This window comes from Nelumbo lutea, chromosome 2 (assembly GCF_056320005.1).
Source record: "Nelumbo lutea isolate HS-2025 chromosome 2, American lotus-T2T, whole genome shotgun sequence".
In the NCBI taxonomy this organism is placed as follows: Eukaryota; Viridiplantae; Streptophyta; class Magnoliopsida; order Proteales; family Nelumbonaceae; genus Nelumbo; species Nelumbo lutea.
Genome location: NC_142685.1, coordinates 49,615,439 through 49,634,488, shown reverse-complemented (window position 1 = coordinate 49,634,488; position 19,050 = coordinate 49,615,439). Strand labels below are relative to the sequence as shown.

General features: G+C 35.9%; 1 protein-coding gene and 1 long non-coding RNA gene across 5 annotated transcripts; one reads left to right on the top strand and one right to left on the bottom strand.

The window, feature by feature from the left end:
• Positions 1-781: 781 nt before the first annotated feature.
• On the bottom strand, positions 782-11,141 carry LOC148870547 (uncharacterized). Of its 3 annotated transcripts, none has more exons than XR_016106567.1 (4): positions 11,008-11,141; positions 8,565-8,735; positions 8,375-8,436; positions 782-1,175 (listed from the first exon to the last, which is right to left on the bottom strand). It is a non-coding gene; the product is annotated as an uncharacterized LOC148870547 (long non-coding RNA). The 3 variants fall into 3 exon arrangements; XR_016106566.1 differs by lacking the exon at positions 782-1,175 and adding an exon at positions 1,933-2,199; XR_016106565.1 differs by lacking the exon at positions 782-1,175 and adding an exon at positions 5,335-6,197.
• On the top strand, positions 6,674-16,273 carry LOC148870546 (serine/threonine-protein kinase PCRK1-like). 2 transcript variants are annotated; one of them, XM_088967592.1, is made up of 4 exons: positions 6,674-7,643; positions 12,972-13,239; positions 13,744-13,866; positions 15,480-16,273. In XM_088967592.1, the coding sequence occupies exons 1-4, from the start codon at positions 7,255-7,257 to the stop codon at positions 16,044-16,046; spliced, it is 1,347 nt and encodes a 448-aa protein (XP_088823718.1). In that variant the 5' UTR covers positions 6,674-7,254; the 3' UTR covers positions 16,047-16,273. The 2 variants fall into 2 exon arrangements, with proteins under 2 accessions (XP_088823718.1, XP_088823719.1); XM_088967593.1 differs by having other exon boundaries at positions 6,684-7,638; positions 12,979-13,239.
• Positions 16,274-19,050: the final 2,777 nt, after the last annotated feature.

The following is a 19,050-nucleotide window of genomic DNA, read 5'->3' as shown; positions in this document are numbered from 1 at the left end:
CTCAAACCGACTAGGTCGGTTTTGCTTAACACATGATCGATTTTGATTTCAATTTCAGGTAACCTGACCAGGTCAAGTCAATTGAAAAAAATTCAATAAACCAACCCAACCCAACCCATGAACAACCCTACTTTAACTGCTTGAACACTTCACTCATAAAGAGACTTGATGAGGCTTTACATAGTCCTCGTTAATCAAGACAGTACTCCACCATCATCTCTGATAGCATTCCAAAGGCAGCGTTATATATTTATATGAAAAAGATCACCGTGACTTTCTGCACTCCTTTTTCAAGCGGCATCCAAAATGTGTGTAAAAAGACAAAGATTAGAACCATAGAGGAATGAGGATCCCAACTCCTACTCTTATAACAGATCTGAAAATTAAATAGAATATCATAACTTGATAAGGCATTGTCTTATCACAATTGCAGCAAAATCTTTAAATAATAAAGGATAAATTCAGTGGTGTTTGGTTCATGGTCTAAAAAAAGGTGGTTTGGTTAAAAAAATATATAAAAGTATTCTTTGGAGAATGTTAATTCATTTTTCTGAAATGGATAATATAAAAGAGATTGGCATCCGAGTGTTTTACAAGCGTCCTGTTTTATAAGTGGCCCCTGATTCACAAGTGTTTCTTTTTATCTGTTTTTTTTTTTTTGAAAAATACAAAAAAGAATTGAGATACGATTGGGCATTTAAAGTGATTTGATTTAATATTATAATATATTCATAATAAATTAATAACAACCATGTTACATCTCAAAATATAATTGACTTTTTCAAATTTCAATATATCATATCATCAGGATATTCAGGATCACCAACACGATTCAAAAAACATTAATTTGGCATTTCAACAAATTCCTCCTTTCCCCAATTCCAAATGTAATTTTCTTGCCAATTCTATTTATTCACTGATGTAGCGTGCATAACTGGAACACTTGAAACGCTCCAGTGCCCACATAATTAGCCACAAAATATCAGGTTAAAAATGTTAGAGTAATGAAGGCCCGTTGGGTTCGAAGAGCAAACTTGCCAACCGCATGGGCCACTTCGTTGTGCAGTAAGTCGAAATGCGATACGAAAGTCAGTTTGGTTGGGATGTCCTTTGAGTTGTAATTGACTGGTGCTCCCTAGCCAAGGAGACCGAGCTCAAGGCCTTTCGAATGGCGCCTGTAGAAGAAAGATCCATGAATCTTTATAGAATTGTTATTAACGAATTGGGATCTGTTTCTCACAAAGCGCGTCTCACACTGACGTTACCATGAATCTTTATCGGAAATGCGTGAGATGTTCCTGATGTACGACTAAAACATGATGTGAGGTAGTATTCCCGATGTACGATTAAAACATGGTGTGAGGTCGGTATGAAATGCGCTGTGTGGAGCAGATCCGGTCTCATTACTGAAGTGGCAATCACACTATCTGGGTTCGAACATGATAAATTGGTGTTTCAAGATAATATAGGGGGATTTGCTTTGCTAGCTACTTCTGAAACCATGGTTTGCTGTTCCAATACCACAAACAACATTGAAAAGCACAAAACAGGATATCTCATCTCAGAATCAGATGAAAATCAAACAAAACCTCAAATCAGATACACTGTCAACACCAAATCAAACTCCACCAAATGGATCCTATTAGAAGCGAGTGACAACAATTTACAGCATTCAATCGCTGATTAAGGGGTAAATTGTTTTCTTGTTGCTGGTTTAAAAAAGTAAATTAAAATCATCTTGTTCGAAATGTTTCTTAAAACAAAAACACTATATATATATATATATATATATATATATATATATATATATATTTTATATTGTGTGTGTGTGTGTGTGTTTGATTGTATGTATTTTTTGTTTTAAAACAAAAAACATGTTACTTGAATCTGATTTCAAAAATATATTTTCATCTGATTATTCAACATCATGTTTTATAAATCATATAATTTCTATGCTAAAAAATGTGTTTTTATTTTAAAATCAATATTTTATTGGTTCCAAAAGTATGTATTATATTCTCATGTAGAACACCCCCATTTCAAACACCTTTTGAGTTATTTAACAGAATAACCACCCCTTTCACATGATTAGAGTGAAATAACGCTATACAGTTTGTGTCTTTTGATCAACATTTGTAGTTCATCTCATCTACAATCCTGCAACCCTTGCCTGAACTGAACAATAAGCATGTATGCAACCTGAAGGCCGTACAATCATTATATAGATTAATAGATAGATAGAAGAAGAATGAATGAAAAAATAGCATTATTGTGCCATCAAAGAATAGTCCAATTGAAATACATGGAGCAATATAATTCTTAAAAGGATACCTTTTCTTTAGGTAACCTCTATTCTTAGGCTGTATTTGGTTTGAAGGAAAAAGTAGGAAAAGGAAAGAAAAGGTAGAAAAACCTTAACAAACCTTGTATGTGTTTTCCTACCTTTTCCTTCAAACCAAATATAGTTTTAATGATAAGATTGAAAATACTAATAAGTTATACCATGTATAAAACAGTTGTGCTAGCCAAGTTCTTGAAAATATAAAAGTGATATTTGAACCAATGTTGTCAAACTTAGACTAGACAAAGATAATTAAATTGATAATTTGGTGACCTTTCTAGGTTGTGGTTAATAGATAGTTTTGATGGTTTATTTATTTTAATTTGGGCGAATTAACTACGAGTGCAACTTGGGTAGGCCCAATGCATTACGTTTGGATTTTTTATCCTCAAGCTGGATCTGAGCCCAAACTTTGGGTTTTTATTTTCAGGGTAGATCCATACCTAATTCTTAGGTAACCTGAGCATAGCACCGAATACTGATGAAGGGTGATTTGACCCGACCTAATAAAGAGGGGACACATGGACACGACCTAATCGAGAGGTGACAACTCAGCCTAAAATGACCAATCCGCAACAGATCAAGCTCGGGTACCCAACCACCCCAGGCTAAAGTGACCTCGGGACAAAGTCACCTTGGGACAAGATCGCCTCAATATCAGATCGCAACAAGAACACCTCGATGCCAAGGCACTTCGGCACTCAACCCAGTTCGGGACTTAAAGACATCAGCTCGGGGATATTGACATATCGCTACGTGGTGATCCTAAGAACCCCTCCAACGGATCCTGGGCCTCACGGGATCACACCGCATAACAGCTAGCATTATCTCCCCGACCGATTCGGGCGGAATTGATGAACCTTATCGGTTGGCAACGTTATCTTCCAACTAAGCGGAAACGGATCCTATCGTGACAATGATCCCGGAACCAATCCGCAAAACCCGCGATGACTCAACTATATAAAGGCTCTATCCTTGGTGGTTCAAGGTACGTGTGATTTTCCTGCTCTCTAGCTCTCTACTTTCTAAAGCAATTCTCGGCTCGCTATCAGTTTACTAACTTAAGCATCGGAGCGACCTCGCCGGGCTAGCAACCCCAGGTTCTTTGATATTCTTGCAGATCCAGCCTGCCGTCTGTTTGGAAGCCAAATCACCTCCAACATGGAGCAGTTAGATCGTGTAGTATCATTTAGCACCGTCTGTGAAAATCGAACCCACGACCACACCACGACCACATGGTTAAAAGCCACGTTCAAGAATAAAAGGTAACCTAAGCCCAATCTGAGTGTTGTTACTTGTTTTGCATTGCTCAAGAATAAAAGAAAGCATTGTCTTCATTTATAAAAAGATAAGCCAAGATAAATCAAATTTAGGAATTAAATGGTTCCTTTATTCTTTGTGAAATAGGCCCGAAACCTAACCAAACCCAGCCTAGTTAGGCAATGTTTTCTTCATATAATATATATTAGTTAGTTTAGAATTTTCTAAATAATTTTTTTTTCATTAGGCTTGAAAAACCTAGTTGGGCTGATGTACGATTAAGCCCTCGGTGCGGGCTGGGCTAGTCCTAGGCCTAAGCCTAAGCTGAAGCCTTTATTATAAATTTATAATTATTAAATTCGATTTGGGCGCGGACATGATCACCCCTGTTGCACAAGGCCCCCAACTATAATCTATCAACTGGATTCGATTATGATATTAAAAAAATTTATATCCAATGAAATCATGCCAAATTACCAATCAAATGGATTTTCATTCAAATTCACCGAGGGTGTTGATTGGTTCATCACACTCACAATATGATCTGACGCCGCACATTGAACATGATGAAGGCCAGTTTCATGTAAAATTTGCGGTGTCTAATTATGTTAGAAGCGTATTGTAACCAAGGATTAAAGTATCAGTATCGGGTATTGTATCAGACAAATTGAATATGGATACGGATATAGATACGTCTTGAGAAACGCATGGATATGAACGAAAAAATATAGAAACACTTAGATACATTAAGAAAATATACATGAATTCCATAAATATATTAATAGTATTAAGTTTAATATCAAAACAACTATACATAATATATATACATAGGAATTGTATATTTAAATGATATATATATATATATATATTGAAGAAATATATTATAATTAATATAGCAGGACATGTAGATATTATAAAATTTTATAAATAATGCATCAATCAAGAGTCCAAGGCAAATATTATATAGATTTTTATAAATTAATATACGCAAAAAGCCAATATTATTTTATTATCTATTAAAGCGTAAGGCATAAAGCATATGCAACTATATAAATAATATTTATATTTTTGTAAACAATAAATACGTTATTATAAAATTTAAATTAAAATATTAATTAATAATTTATAAAAATATATAATCTTAACTTAAAATATATTAAATATATTAAAATTTTTAAAATGCATATCATATGAAAGTTCATAAATTTTAATTACTAAAATAAAATTTATGTTATTAATATTTTATTTTTATAAAATTTTGAAGTTAAAAATTATTTTTAATATAAAATGTAGATTAATGGACTTGATAGATTCAATTTATATTATATTTTCAAATACTTTGTAAACAATATTTTTATTTTTGTAAATAATAAATACATTGTTATTTAATGCAAATAAAAATATTAATTAATAATTTATAAAAAATTAAGATATATATTTTATGCAAATTTATAAAATTTAAGTATTAAAATAATTATTCTATTATGAATATTTTATTTTTATACATTTTTAAAATTAAAATTTATTTTTGACATATATATATGTGGATTTTATAAATTGTTTATTCTCTTTATTTATAGAATGCTAATTTTGAATATTGTTCTTTTTAATTTATAGTTGAAGTTTTTGAAAATAAATATATGTTGTTTTTTGTTTGCATGTAAATATTAAGTTTAATAAAATATATTTTATTACACTTACTAACACGAATTAATAAATGGCTTTGTGGTTAATGTGTGCTTGAACATTAGGCACGCATTGACTGGTGTGGGTCCGAGTCTTGTCGCTTCTGTTTTTTATTGTGAGACGCCACGCCGAAATTGTAGGTACATAGTGGTCACTAAGACCATTAAAATACAAAGGGTGTTAAACTAAAACTACGTGGATGCCTGCGATGAATACATAAACCATCACACATTTACGATAAGTTCATCACAGATCTGTGGTTGCGATGAACTCATACCCAGGACAATTTGCAATGAACTTCAACTAGTGTGAATCTGCGATAAAACTAAGACACATGTGGGTTTGTGACAAACCCCATACACGTGCGGGTTTGCGATGAACCCCGGGCACATGCAGATTTATGATGAACCCCAAACACATGCAGAGTTGTGATGAACTCGACACCATTACAAGAGTCGTAGAATCACGGTAGATCAGAAATAAATGCCTATTACACGTACGTCTTTTAAATTACGCATGTGGGTATGCACGCCAAACGATGATATCACCCGTGCCACGTCGGAATACTGGGGTTACATATGGAGAGAATCTAGGATGAATATCATTCTCTAATAATGATCTGTTAATAGTTAAACAAAATGAAAGATCTCATTTTCTAATAGAAAAGATCCCTTCTCCTAACAAGAAAGAACTTCTTTCTTGATAATCTTAACTTTCTCTCTATAAAAGGGGGAGAGCAATTCCTCCCAAAGGAGAGACAAGACAACATAATACAACCTAGACCTAGGGTTTCTAAAAAAGAATCAACTCCCCTCTCTCTTATCTTCTCCTCTTTCCCCACATCCTTTCTCTTTCAAGCTGGCATCTCTGGACCTTTGGAGACTGACCAACATCTGCCTTACCATGATAACTATAAAAAACAATGGTTGATACAGTTTAATATGAGTGCGTATCAACCGATACTATGCGATATACACCAATACAATGGTATATCAAACTGATAGATATAATTAACAGGAATACAGTACAATCATATTAATGCAGTCCGATACCGATAAGATGCGCCCTCCATAATATTTAGTTGGGGCAGAACGAAAGTCCGATTGATCAAAGTACCATGTCTTCCCGGAGTCGTAAATTTTTCGTATAAAAATAAAATGAAAACTAAAGATAAAAGATTTCCTAGATGGCGGCTGGCCGGGGGGGGGGGGGGATGGCCTCCCTTGGAATTTTCGGATTTGGGAAAGAAAAGAAGTGTCGTGGTGGTCGTACTTGTTAATTAGTCCAAGTCTAAATGTCCAATCCAACTATCGCTTTCTGATTGCCTAAATTCCGATATTCCTTTGATACGGATATCCGACTCCGTTTTCTATGGATCGTTTTCCTTCTTTCTCTCTTACATGGGAAAATCTATGCCAGAAAGTATGATATCGGAAGTGCTTTGATCAATCAAAATCCATTCGATTGATTGGTATCATTGTCTTTCTTTTTTCCAACTGTTACGGTTTGCTTTCGCTAACTTTTCAAAGAGGGAATATTCATTTCCACGGTAGATAAATAGCCACGTTGCTCATTTTAGTGCTGGATGGTGGATACGTTGTTAGTGGAGCCTTCCCTGCTTTCCCCTGCATTCTCTTCGCTGGAGTCGAGAATGGCCGACAGGCCGAGCCTGTTATCAGGGAGACAGCGCGCCTCTCTGACAATGAGATGAGCCCGTCAGCCGTCACGTCAAAACTACCCACTCTATATTTTAATGGTCTTCTCTTCCCTTAAAATGCCGTTGATTTGATCCCTTCTGCAAATGATATTGTTTGACTTCTTACGCCCACCCCCCTCTTCTCTCTCTGTCCAATCTCAACCACCATCTTTCTTCTTCCTTCTCGTGGAGTTCCTTCTTCAATCTTCCCTATGCATTTCTCCAATTTCGTTTCTTACTAGCGTTTTGTTAGGATTATAGTTTAGCAGAAATGAAGTGCTTCCATTTTTCTAATGGGGAGAAGAGGGAAGACAATGATTGCTCCATCTCTAGGGCTTCTAAGGTTTCTTGGGCTCGCTCCTTCAGTGTTGCTTCCAGTAATGCAGACGTTAGGCGCTCCGAATTCGGCTCGGATTCGAGGGACTTCTCCGGCTCGCTGGGATTCCATGATTTTCTATCTCTAAGGAGAAGTAATGATCTACGAGTCTTTTCCTTCTCTGAGTTGAGAAGGGCTACCAGGGGGTTTAGTCGAGCCTTGATGATTGGAGAGGGAGGATTCGGAAGTGTTTATAGAGGGGTTGTTAGTATTTCCGATGATGATCCTGATGCGAAACTGGATGTCGCTGTAAAGCAATTGAACCGGAATGGATTGCAGGCAAGGTCTTCCTTTCTTCTCTCTAACTCTTCTCTGAATTTACTTGGTTATCCATTACGATATTTGGGTGCAAAATGTTCATAACGTAGGTTAACTTTACTCAAGATGGTTTTTAGAGCTAGGAATTGGGTTTAAGTCAAAGTTGAATGGGTAGGATGGATTGGGTTAGGAAATAGGCTTAACTGCAAAAGTGCAAATTTGTCCTAAACCTGTGAAAGGTTTTGAATTAAGGAAAATAGGTTTAGGCTGGTAAATTTCAATTAAATTCTATATCAAGAACTTATCTTGGCATTAAGAGAATGTAGTATTACTTCTAACCAATGATAATCCTTTTATATATTATCTGTGCGCCTGAAATTTATCGTTCCAATTTTAAGGAACTAGAACTGAAAAACGAAATTCTAGCATAAAAGTTTTTGTAAACGGGGCCTACGCCCTAATTATGAAGTCTCAAATGCTAGGTTTCAAATCTAGCCACTTTATTAAGTGGTCGTTAAAAGTACTTGTTGCACAAGTACTTCGTACTTATTTTAAAAACCACTTAAAGGCTGTTTAGTGACCGAGTTGCCAAATCACTTATTATGTTTTTGAACACTTATTTTGGATGGGGATGTTTGGTAAGCTAGTGCTTATATTGAGACAAATGATAATTTTAGCCCTTACTTCACTCGTACATATATAAAAAGCCAGAAAAAAAAAACACCAAACATGGAAGGAAGGAGTTGGGCGAACTAACCTCTTTGTCACCTGTGGCTAGACGGTGAGATTGTCGCCGTTAAACTCTTCCCAAGTGCAGATCTGTGAACACAACAAATAGAGGAGTTTTAAGTTTTAAAAAACCCAAGAAAAATGATTTAATGAGAAGAAAAACTTCAAAAATGGAAGAAAATGGCAAAATGATAGGTCTGTCGGCCATTTTTCCTCACCGCCAATCGTCGCCGGTGGACCTGTAACTTGGTGCGCCGCTACCTGGTTTGCTATGTTCGAATGAGAGGAGATGGAGGTAAAACCCTCGTGAGGGGGTATTTTGGGATTAAAAGAAAATACCAAGGACTGGTTCGTCCCATTCTATTGGAGAAGTAATTCTCCAAGAAGTGCTGAAAAAAAAAGGCAACTTCAAGTCACTTTTTTAAGAAGTACTTTTAACCCCCACTTTTTTCCCAAACACATAAAAGCATTTAACAACCACTTAATGTGTGGTCCCAGCTCTTAAAAGAAATACTTCTTAGAAGTGAAATCAAACAGGGGCTTAGTGTTGGAAGGATAACCTGGGTTATAGTTTATAAATATTAGGAGATATCACATAGATCAATGAAACATGACGTAGAACAGTAGAGTGGAAGAAACACCCAACACTCTTAGGTGATGTTTGGTACTGTTTACGTTTGTTTAGTAAACGTTTATTGATGCTGCCACATAGCCGCCATCTCAGTATTTTCTCTCTCTTGCTCTTCTGCATACATCGAAAATGTAAAAAGTGAACTTTGGTTTATGTGCATGCCAGCCGTTTGTAGAAGTTATTTTTTGAAGTTTCCACAAACGGCCAGGCGTTTATTCATTGTTATGCTGAAGTGGCGCCTAGTGGCGCCCAGTTGTCATAAATGGTTGCAATTATTGCATTTCTCGGTTTTACCAGCAAATAAAGTACAAACGTTTATTCAATAAACATAAACGGTACCAAACACATACTTAGTCCATATAAGTTTTATTTATTTTGCTTCAATTTGGAACCTTGTACTTTTATTTTGGTTACTTTGGGATGCTTTGCACTATAAATATAATTCAAAATCTCTGGCAATGATGTGTGTTGTCATCAACTCATCATCATCATCTAAGGCTTGTCAAAACTATAAGGGGTCCGCTACATGAATCCTGTTCTGTCATTCCATCCTGTTTGGTTCCGGATCCATTATTGGTATGTGGACCCTTAAATCATTTCTCATTACTTCAATCCATGTCCTTTCTAGCTTGCTGCCTTGCTCCTAGTTCTTCTTAATCCTTCAACTTGTAATAGATCACTTCTTATGGTGCATGCCAAACCATCTAAGTCTACTTTCCTAGTTCCCTCATTTTATCACCTTTTGGATCCACTCCTAGGTTCCTTCAAAAAAGTTCATTTCTAATCTTATAACTTCTAGTTTTCTCACTCATCCATCTCAACATTTGTGTTTCTGCCATGATCACCTTTTTAGACATGTTGTTTCTTGATTGCTCTATCTCTGCCTGACAATGTCAATATAAAGATATACAAATTTGGTTGGATATTAACATAGTAAAAAGGCCCCACATGCATGTGTAAGGCTAAAGTAGTAATGCACAACAATGGCTGCATGAGAAGAATTTAGACCTAAAATATAATGCTTTTTTTTTGGATAGGCAAAAGTATAATTTTTCTATATCTATAAGAGAGGGAGAACCCTCAAAAAACATGTTAAATTAGTGATGTGTGGCTCATTGTGACACTAGCAAGTGCACTAGCCGTTCAAGTAATAAAGTAGTGAGTGAAGTATCGTTCCCACGAGGATTTAGGAAACAAGTATCAATACTAAATTGAGTACTTCTTATCTGATTAACAAATAAATCAAAACTTTAATGAAAGCTAAAAAAATCCTAAATTAAAATCTATCTAAATCATTGGTTCAATTGCCTTCAAATCAGGTTAGAAGAGTAAGCAGTAAATGTCAATCTCAGAATTCAGCAATCTATCAATTTGGATCATTCGAATAAATCATAAGTGAGCCTTGGTTTGGTGAAACCCCAAGGTCATGAACAACCTATCTCAAGCGCATGTTCATCCTATGCATGAGTGACAATTCTTCTATCTCTAACAAGAATCTAATCCCCATGCATGCATTTCTTCAAACACTTCTAAGGCATCAATTCAAAACTGAATTGATCACCAACTGAATTGTGCAAGTTATCTCTAATCTTGCATCCAATTCAGTTCTTGAATAGTAGATCTGAATTCCTAGAGTCTCTCTCAAGCACTCTAGGAATTCCAAGCTTTAGATCCATTCGGCCAATCTCAAAATTGCAGATCTGAATTCTCTTTCAAGCAATTCATATCTTGCAATCTCAGATCTGAGAATTCAGATCTGAGTTTTGAAGGTTAGTTGGCCGAATTAATCTACAATAACACCCTTATTCAAGAAACTCCAAATACAATTCTTGACCATTCGAATGAATCAAAAAGAATTAGATTGCTGAACTGAAATTTTACAAGCTGAAATACATCAAGGAAGAATGGAAGAAGGAGAAAGAAGAAAGAAAATATAATAAAGAAACAGAATTCAAATTAAAGGAGAATGAAACTACAATTGAGTTATTATAAATGATGTTTGAATCACAAACCCCCAATTTCGAACTCACCTTCTCTTCTAGCTTGCTTGCCTTGAACTTCCTTCAGCCCTTCTTCTTCTTCTTCCTTGCGCCTAACCTTCTTCTCTTCTCTTCTCTTCTCTTCTCTCAAGGTGGCCAAACCTCTAAGAGTGGGAGAGCCTTCCTCTCCAGCAATTGAACACCTCTCTCACTTCCTAGAGGCCTCCTTATATAGTTTTTCAAAGGGGCTCTTGCCCCTTCTTGAAGCCTCTAGAATGGGGTGTATTACACCTCTTTCTTGAACTTTCTAGAGCTCTCTTGAAAGCTTCCTAAGGGCTGCTATTTGGGCTGCACTTAGGCTCTCTCTTAGCACATGATAGCTATACATTGAGCTACTCTTTTGGGCTGAGAATGGGCCTTCCTTGCTGGGCCGAATTCTATTCTTAGCTAGGCTTTCTTTTTTTGGGTTTTTTTCAAGCCGAAGTGCTCTCTCTTGCTTCCACAACCGGGCTGGGCCGAATTTGGTCTTTTTGAACCTTCTTTTCTTGCCTTTTTCCTTCATTTTCTTGGATTAATTACCCCTGAAACTTATTCTTAGCATTAAGTTAAATTAAGGCAAAAATTAATAAAACCGGCATAAAAATCTATACTAAAGTTCTCAAAAATTATAAATAAATTGTAGGTTCATCAATAAGCTATTTGTACATGATAAAATATATAATGTGCTCTTGATAAACTCGGACTAATTTCACTTTTCGTTTTTGTGCTATTTCGTTGGATAAAGAAAACATACTGTAAAGTTTTCATGAAAAGTAGAGTCTAGATGGATGAAAAAATTTGTCAAACCTGATCTTGGTCTCTGTCATTTCTGAAGCAGTGCCCTTTCTTAGTGGATTAGCCTGATTTAATGATCAATTATCTATATTTGGTGTACAAGGTTTTATTTTTCAGTGTTGGACAATTAAGGCTGTCAGTGGACTCCAAAAGTCCAATACCCAATTTGACACCAGATCTGATTATCCCGGAGTTGGACCTTAGAACTTGCATCCAATTACTAATTGGATAAGTTGTAATCTTATGTATCTATTAGTATAATTATGTATATAGATAGATATTATATACAATTGTATAAAGTTTATAACTGATGAATTTAATATTTAATATTTTATATTTATATATATTTATATATATATATATATATATATATATATGTATGTATAAGTTAAAGGTAATTATTTTTTAAAACTTTTTTTAACATTTTTGTCATTTTAAGCACAAAAAATTGGATACGGATCAAATCCAAACCTGAATTTGAGTCCAACAATCGGATTTCAGATTGGATTCAGATTCAAAGGTTTATTAATCAGATCGGATGCGGATGTAGCTGAATTCAATCCAATTACAGCCCTATGGACTATGCTAAAACAGGGTGATCTTTGTGTTTTCAGGCCTAACTGGTTTTGTTGACCATTATATATGAGATTTTGGATTCATATTGGTTTGTGCAGACTTGTTATAAAGAGCTTGATAAGGTTGAGGCGGAGATTGACTCTTAGGTGGACACTGCTTGCTGAGAAATGTGTCTGATAATCTTCAAAGGTTTTTGTATTTTGGTAGGCTGAGGTGACAAGATCTTTAGCTTACACAGTGCCTACTAATTCATCATCTGACAGTCTTTCTAGGAATGAGATGTGTTGACAGGCCTGGCCAGGCCTCCTTTCCTAGCCATGTTTCCATGTTTATGTTTGTGCTTTTTTCAGTTTTTGCTTTTATGTCCTTTCTTGCATTTTCTTGAGGTACCTTTGGTAATGCTCTTCCCTTATCTATCAAAGAGAAAGGTTGTTTTCCTCATGCAAATTGTTCATTCTGATAGTTTCCTTTCAGATCATGGAAACCAAAAGTCATATTTCTCTTGTATATCGTGATTTGCACAAGCTTCTGAGACACTACTGATGTGAAGCAAATTTTGATGTGTTAGAGATTCTCAAACTGTTTGTTTATATTTCATTTGTTAGTATTCAGGGGCACAAGGAGTGGATTACAGAGGTGAACTTTTTAGGTGTAGTAAAGCATCCAAGTCTTGTCAAGTTAGTAGGGTATTGTGCTGAAGATGATGAACGGGGAATTCAACGGCTTCTGGTATATGAACTTATGCCCAATAAAAGCTTGGAAGACCATCTATTGGCTAAGGTGCCATCACCCCTTTCGTGGGATATGAGATTAAGAATTGCTCAGGATGCAGCACGTGGTCTAGCATACCTCCATGAAGAAATGAATTTTCAGGTTTGTATACCATCTATTGCTTTATTTTTTCAGAAACAAAGAGAATATATTAAAATGAATGGAAGAATAGTTTCAGTACAATTTTGTGCCAAGCACCGCAAAGCCTATCCCATGCTAGCCACCCCATTTTTGTGCTTTTACATTGACACTTCTTGAGGGACACCCCCCAATACAGCTCACTTTGATTCACCCCTCGTCTTGCTAAGCCATCAACCAGTCCATTAGCTTGATCTTGGAACACATTTGTACCTTGTTCATAACACCATAGCCAACCACTTTACCTTACTCATTATATTATCTATATTTCCAAGAATTGGTGCTGTTTTTCTATAGCTATCCCACAACCCTATGGGAGTTGCCTTCCAAGATTATATTTGTGTACCACAGGGACACCTTTTTAGACTATTGATATGTAAACCTTGGTACAGGACCTAGGAGCATAGTATTTAACCTTTAACTTGATTGACTGGCAGTAAGTTGTGATATTCATCTGTAACTGTGCAGTTAATATTTCGAGATTTTAAAACATCAAATATCCTATTAGATGAGGACTTCAATGCAAAGCTTTCAGACTTTGGATTGGCCAGACAAGGACCAACTGAAGGATTAAGTTATGTTTCAACATCAGTAAGTTTTTTTTTTTTTTTCCACTTTTGGTACTTGTACTGTAAGTAAAAATATATGCAATATATTAAACTGATGATGCAGTTCTTAGGGCTCTACCCTGGCTGGGTTAGCCCAGCTTTAAAACAGGGATTGAATTATGAGACCCAAAGTTGAGTTTGGATAATGTTTTTAGTGGAACCCACTTGAGATGCATGCTGTTGCTTTACATATTTAAAATGGATTTCTTTTCTATGTGATAATATGATTTATTAATTTCTTCTTCGTAAGATGGTAAGCTGAAAAAGAGGCCCCTCACCAGGCCTGCTCGGCTGGGGGGGAGGGGGGGATAAAATAATGGTGGTCACCGGTACTTGTAAAAAATGGTTTTATAACCAATTGAAGAATGATCACCATCATCATCCAAGCCTTGTCTGAGCTTATATGGAGTTGGGTACACGAATCCTGTTCCACCATTCTGTTCTATTCACTGCCATATCCATCATTCCACTGTTAAGCCATGGGACCTTTAATCATTTCTCGCTACTTTAACTCATGTCCTGTTTTCTGTACCCTTAGCTCTTCTAACCCTTTCAACTTGTAACGGATTACTTCTTCTTACTGGTTTGTAGATGGGTTTCTCTGCATGTACCCAAACCATTTTAGTCTACTTTTCCTCATTCTAGTTTTTGGACATGTTGTTTCTTGATTACCCAAAGCTCTGCTCCATACAACATTTTTGGCTTTATAACTGTTTTATGAAATTTTCCTTGAGCCTAAGTGGTATTCTCCTATCACATTAGACTCTAGATGCACCCCTCCATTTCCCATTCTGCAAGGCAATCGAAGCTTTTTTTTTTTTTAATGAAGAATCATACTCAAAAACTCAAACTACAAGAGTTGTAAAGAACAAACTTCATTTAGACACTCTTAGATAACTCCAAAAAATAAAAATAAAAAGAGAACATAAAACATTTATAATGGAACATTTGGCATTTCTATTGTTTTCCTATTCCTGGGAAATAGAAAAATCAACTATTTTAATATTTTCTACTAAGGAATAAAAGAGAACATAAACATTTATAATGGAACATTTGTACTACTCAGGCCAACTGTTTAGCCAAGCAAGGGGCAACGAGGGAACATTTGTATTGGGCTCAGTTGTAATCTTTTTTAAGTGTTTGTAGGTTTGGAGAGGTCGCAGCTCGTCATTCTCCAAGTGTATCCTGTAAAAGTTGCTTCTATTTTCTTTCTCTAATAAATTCTTCATTTATCAAAAAAAAAAAAAAACATTTATAATGGAACATTACCAATCCATCTTATATTCCACAGAGAATCTCTAAAGCCACTTAAGGTATGAGGGCCTTGTTCCTCTTTCAAATTTTCAAATTCTTATGCACCGTAATATACATAAGCAGGTTCTATGCCTAAGCTTTTCTATGTTACATTCAGATTAACTAGTAAATTGTGCTGGATGCATTTAGGTCCAAAATAGTTTGTCTCGACTTTGTCCACTTGACCTGGATATGCCTGTCTCTGCATATACCTGACACAATTTTTAAAGAAAATATTTAGCATCTAGAGTAATATTGTGAATTTTTGTATTCATCTTTTTTTACTTTGGCTCCTTTGAATAGGTTGTGGGTACAGTGGGCTATGCAGCTCCAGAGTACATTCAGATGGGCAGGCTGACTGCAAAGAGTGATGTTTGGAGCTTCGGGGTAGTTCTGTATGAGCTCATGACTGGACGGCGTTCAGTGGACAGAAACCTACCCAAGGGAGAGCAAAAGCTCTTAGAATGGGTAAAACAATATGTTTCTGACTCCAAAAAGTTTCACCTCATAATAGACCCACGGCTTGAAGGACAGTATTGCATAGAATCTGCTCAAAAGCTTGCATCCCTTGCTAACAAGTGTCTAATGAAGCAACCTAAGTCCCGCCCTAAGATGAGTGAGGTAGTTGAAATGTTGGGGCAAATTATTTGTGAGACATCATCACTATCATTGTCAGATTGTGGGGTCTCAGAACCTGTAAAAGAAAGTGAAGCTACAAGTGAATATAGTATCACAGATACTAAATCATCAAAACAAGGGAGTGGTTACCTGAAGAGGGTTTTTGATTTCAGAGAAATGGTCAGTTTAAGAAACAGATCTGGTGGGAAGTTGGATTGGAGAAATTGGACACCTGGATTGATAAGAACATAGTGAATGATGATAACATTTTAGTGATAAGAACTTAATTCCTTAATAATGGAAAATGCATGCATTCAGAGGCAGCTTCTCCTCATTTTTCACTGAGGTTCCGAGAAGTATGTTGATTAGGAAGGTGCATTTGCTTTTTGAATTGTTTTATCTGCAAAATGTTTTGTAAATATATACCTGTAAATGTTCACTGGTTGTCTATAAAGAAAGAACAAATTAAAGTTGCGCTATTTTTCGCCCCGTGTTTTTGTGATGAACTGATGATGCTTATTGGAAAGGTTCATGGTTGAGATATCTAATGTGCATCAGTGGATGGTGAGGGAGCGGATCTTCTTGACTGTAAATTAATCTCTGGCAACTTTTGGGTATCTAAAGGTTATATATGAATGAGCATGGTATACTGCTCTTCTGGGCTTAGACAAGCTTAGATTGACTGAATTCTCAGAAAATGGAAATGTGGCCCTACTTGGATTTAGCTGAAAATAGGCTTTGTGAATTTGTTCAAAACTTCCAATTGCGTGCCCGTTTCAATGCCCTTTGCAAATTTTATCTTCTCTTTCTCGCATTATGAATTTGGTTAATGGGAAAATTCCCAATAGGTACTTGTACTTTAGGCTGAGTGTCAATTTAGTATCCAAACTTTAAAATGCGACAGTCTAGTATCCGAATTTTCGAAATGTGATAATTTAGTACCTACCGTTAATGGACTGTCAGTTATGTATATCATGTGATCTCACGTGCGATTTAATATTTTTGGAAATGTCAAAATTATCTTTAAAATAAAACACTTTGTTCATTATCTTCTCACCAAAATAAAACAGATCCCAAGCTCTTAATAGTCTAGACGAAAACCCAAGAGTCTGCTTGCCGCTTGCTATCCTCCAAGAGCCCAAAATAAAGCAAAAAACCCAAACGTCTATCACAGTCCGGATCTGCTACACCGTATGTAGATGATATGTTCCACTCTGACCTGTCCGATCATGTCCACTAATTCAACTAATTCAGACTAATTCAGCCCCAGCTGTAACTAACTTCCTAGTTTCTGCCCAACCCCTCTCCTCCCATGTGATGTCCATCTTAGCTTACTGCTGCTCTCCTTCTCTGCAACTTTAGCTCACTGTCAAATTCACAGAACCCAATCTTAATCACCACCATCATCTACTGCTTTCTTTATGTAACTCCTTCAGTTTTTCTTTTTGGGTGATCATGTCTATACGGTGTTCGTCATACAATCTGTGTTTTAGCTCATTCAACCTTTCAAGGATAGATAAACAAGCAAAACCCAGATGGCCCACCAGAACTATCTCTCTCTGCTGACCCAGAAGTTGGCATTTATTATGATGATAATAGAGTTGATGCCAATGATGACGATGGCGGTGACGGTGAAGTCGATGTCGATGATGATGTTATTGACTTAAATATGAACAATGCATGCCTCACCCAATACACTTCTGCTCTAACTTTATGAATGGCGATGGATTGATTACCTCCGAATTTCCAGTAAAGGTGTTTGACATGGATGGCTAGCTTCCCATCTACCTTTATCTCCATTTCTGGATCAAATCCACCAACACAGCTGTTAGTATTGGCACTGCTGCTGCTGCTGTTGTTAAATTCTATGGAGATCTCATGAAGCCTGCCTTTCTCATGAAATTTTACTCTTGAGGTGAATTTCTTCTTGTCAAATATATGCTCCGTCTTTGATACCAAGCTGGGCTCAATTAGTGCTGGTCGGTACCCTATCTTTCTGTAGGCATCTTTTTTTAGACCATTGAGAAGCAATACAACCTCATCTTTGCAGGCAACGGCCACATAGTAATCGGACTGTGGCTCAGTCTCTCCATTGAACTTGACAGCATTCAGGTCCCAAAAGACATCGACGGCTTTACCTTCCACCGTAAATCGCCTGGAACCTTGCTTCCTCCAGAAGTACCATGGTTTGAGTTCAACTTTGCAGCGAGACGCAGAGGTCGTGGAGTAACAGATTCTTACACCATGTTACAGTGATCAGACGGCACTGACCGGTAATCTTTGTTTTGTATACTGACAGGAAGACGTTCTGACCTCCCCAAGGTTCTCTGTGATAATGTGATTATGATTTTCATAGGTTGGTTTTGATTTTAGCGGATAGGTTGATAAAGAAAATTAGATGATATTTTAAGGACATTTTTGTCTTTTCACATGCTATTTAACGACTGGTTAACGACAGGTACCAGATTGTCATGTTTCGAAAGTTTGGATATTAAATTGGCACTCGGCCTAAAGTACAAGGTACTTATCGGAAATTTTCCCCTTGGTTAATTACACAAATAATAATAATAATAATAATAATAATAATAATAATAATAATAATAATAATAATAATAATAATAATAATAATAATAATAAGTTCCAAAATTTTGGATTTAGTGAGTAATACTTGTTGCTTGTTTATAGCAGAATTCACTTGCAAGTGGAATTGAACGAGATTTTAAACTCATCTTCCTTAATTGGGAGCTCTCCTAGGTCATGTTCTATGGTAAGGCTCTTAACAAAAAAAAAAAAGTTCTAACATATGGCCTGGCTCGGCAAGACACGCATTTTCATCTACATCTCTAATATTTAGAGGTGTTCTCCACTGTGAATTGTTTAAAAAAATAAAACAAAAACCTACTGATTTTGAAAACAAATTCGTTCTTGAAACAAAAACACAAAAACATCTTCTTAGATATGTGTGTGCTTTTTATTTTCAAAACTAAAACATAAAGAAGTGTATCCCTGAATTTCTAGTTTAAAGAATATGTATAAAACATATAAGATCTGCTAATATTACTACTCATGCCTTAACTTATAATGCTTTTAAATATAACAAAATAGTAATATGCGGAAGGGAGCAAACTCCCTGTAATTCTATGTTAAATCTTTAGTGGAGCTTACTATTTTGCCAAAACAAAATATATTTTTATCAAATTATTTAATACCATGTTTCATAAATCATATGATTTTTGCACCACAACAGGTTTAAAGA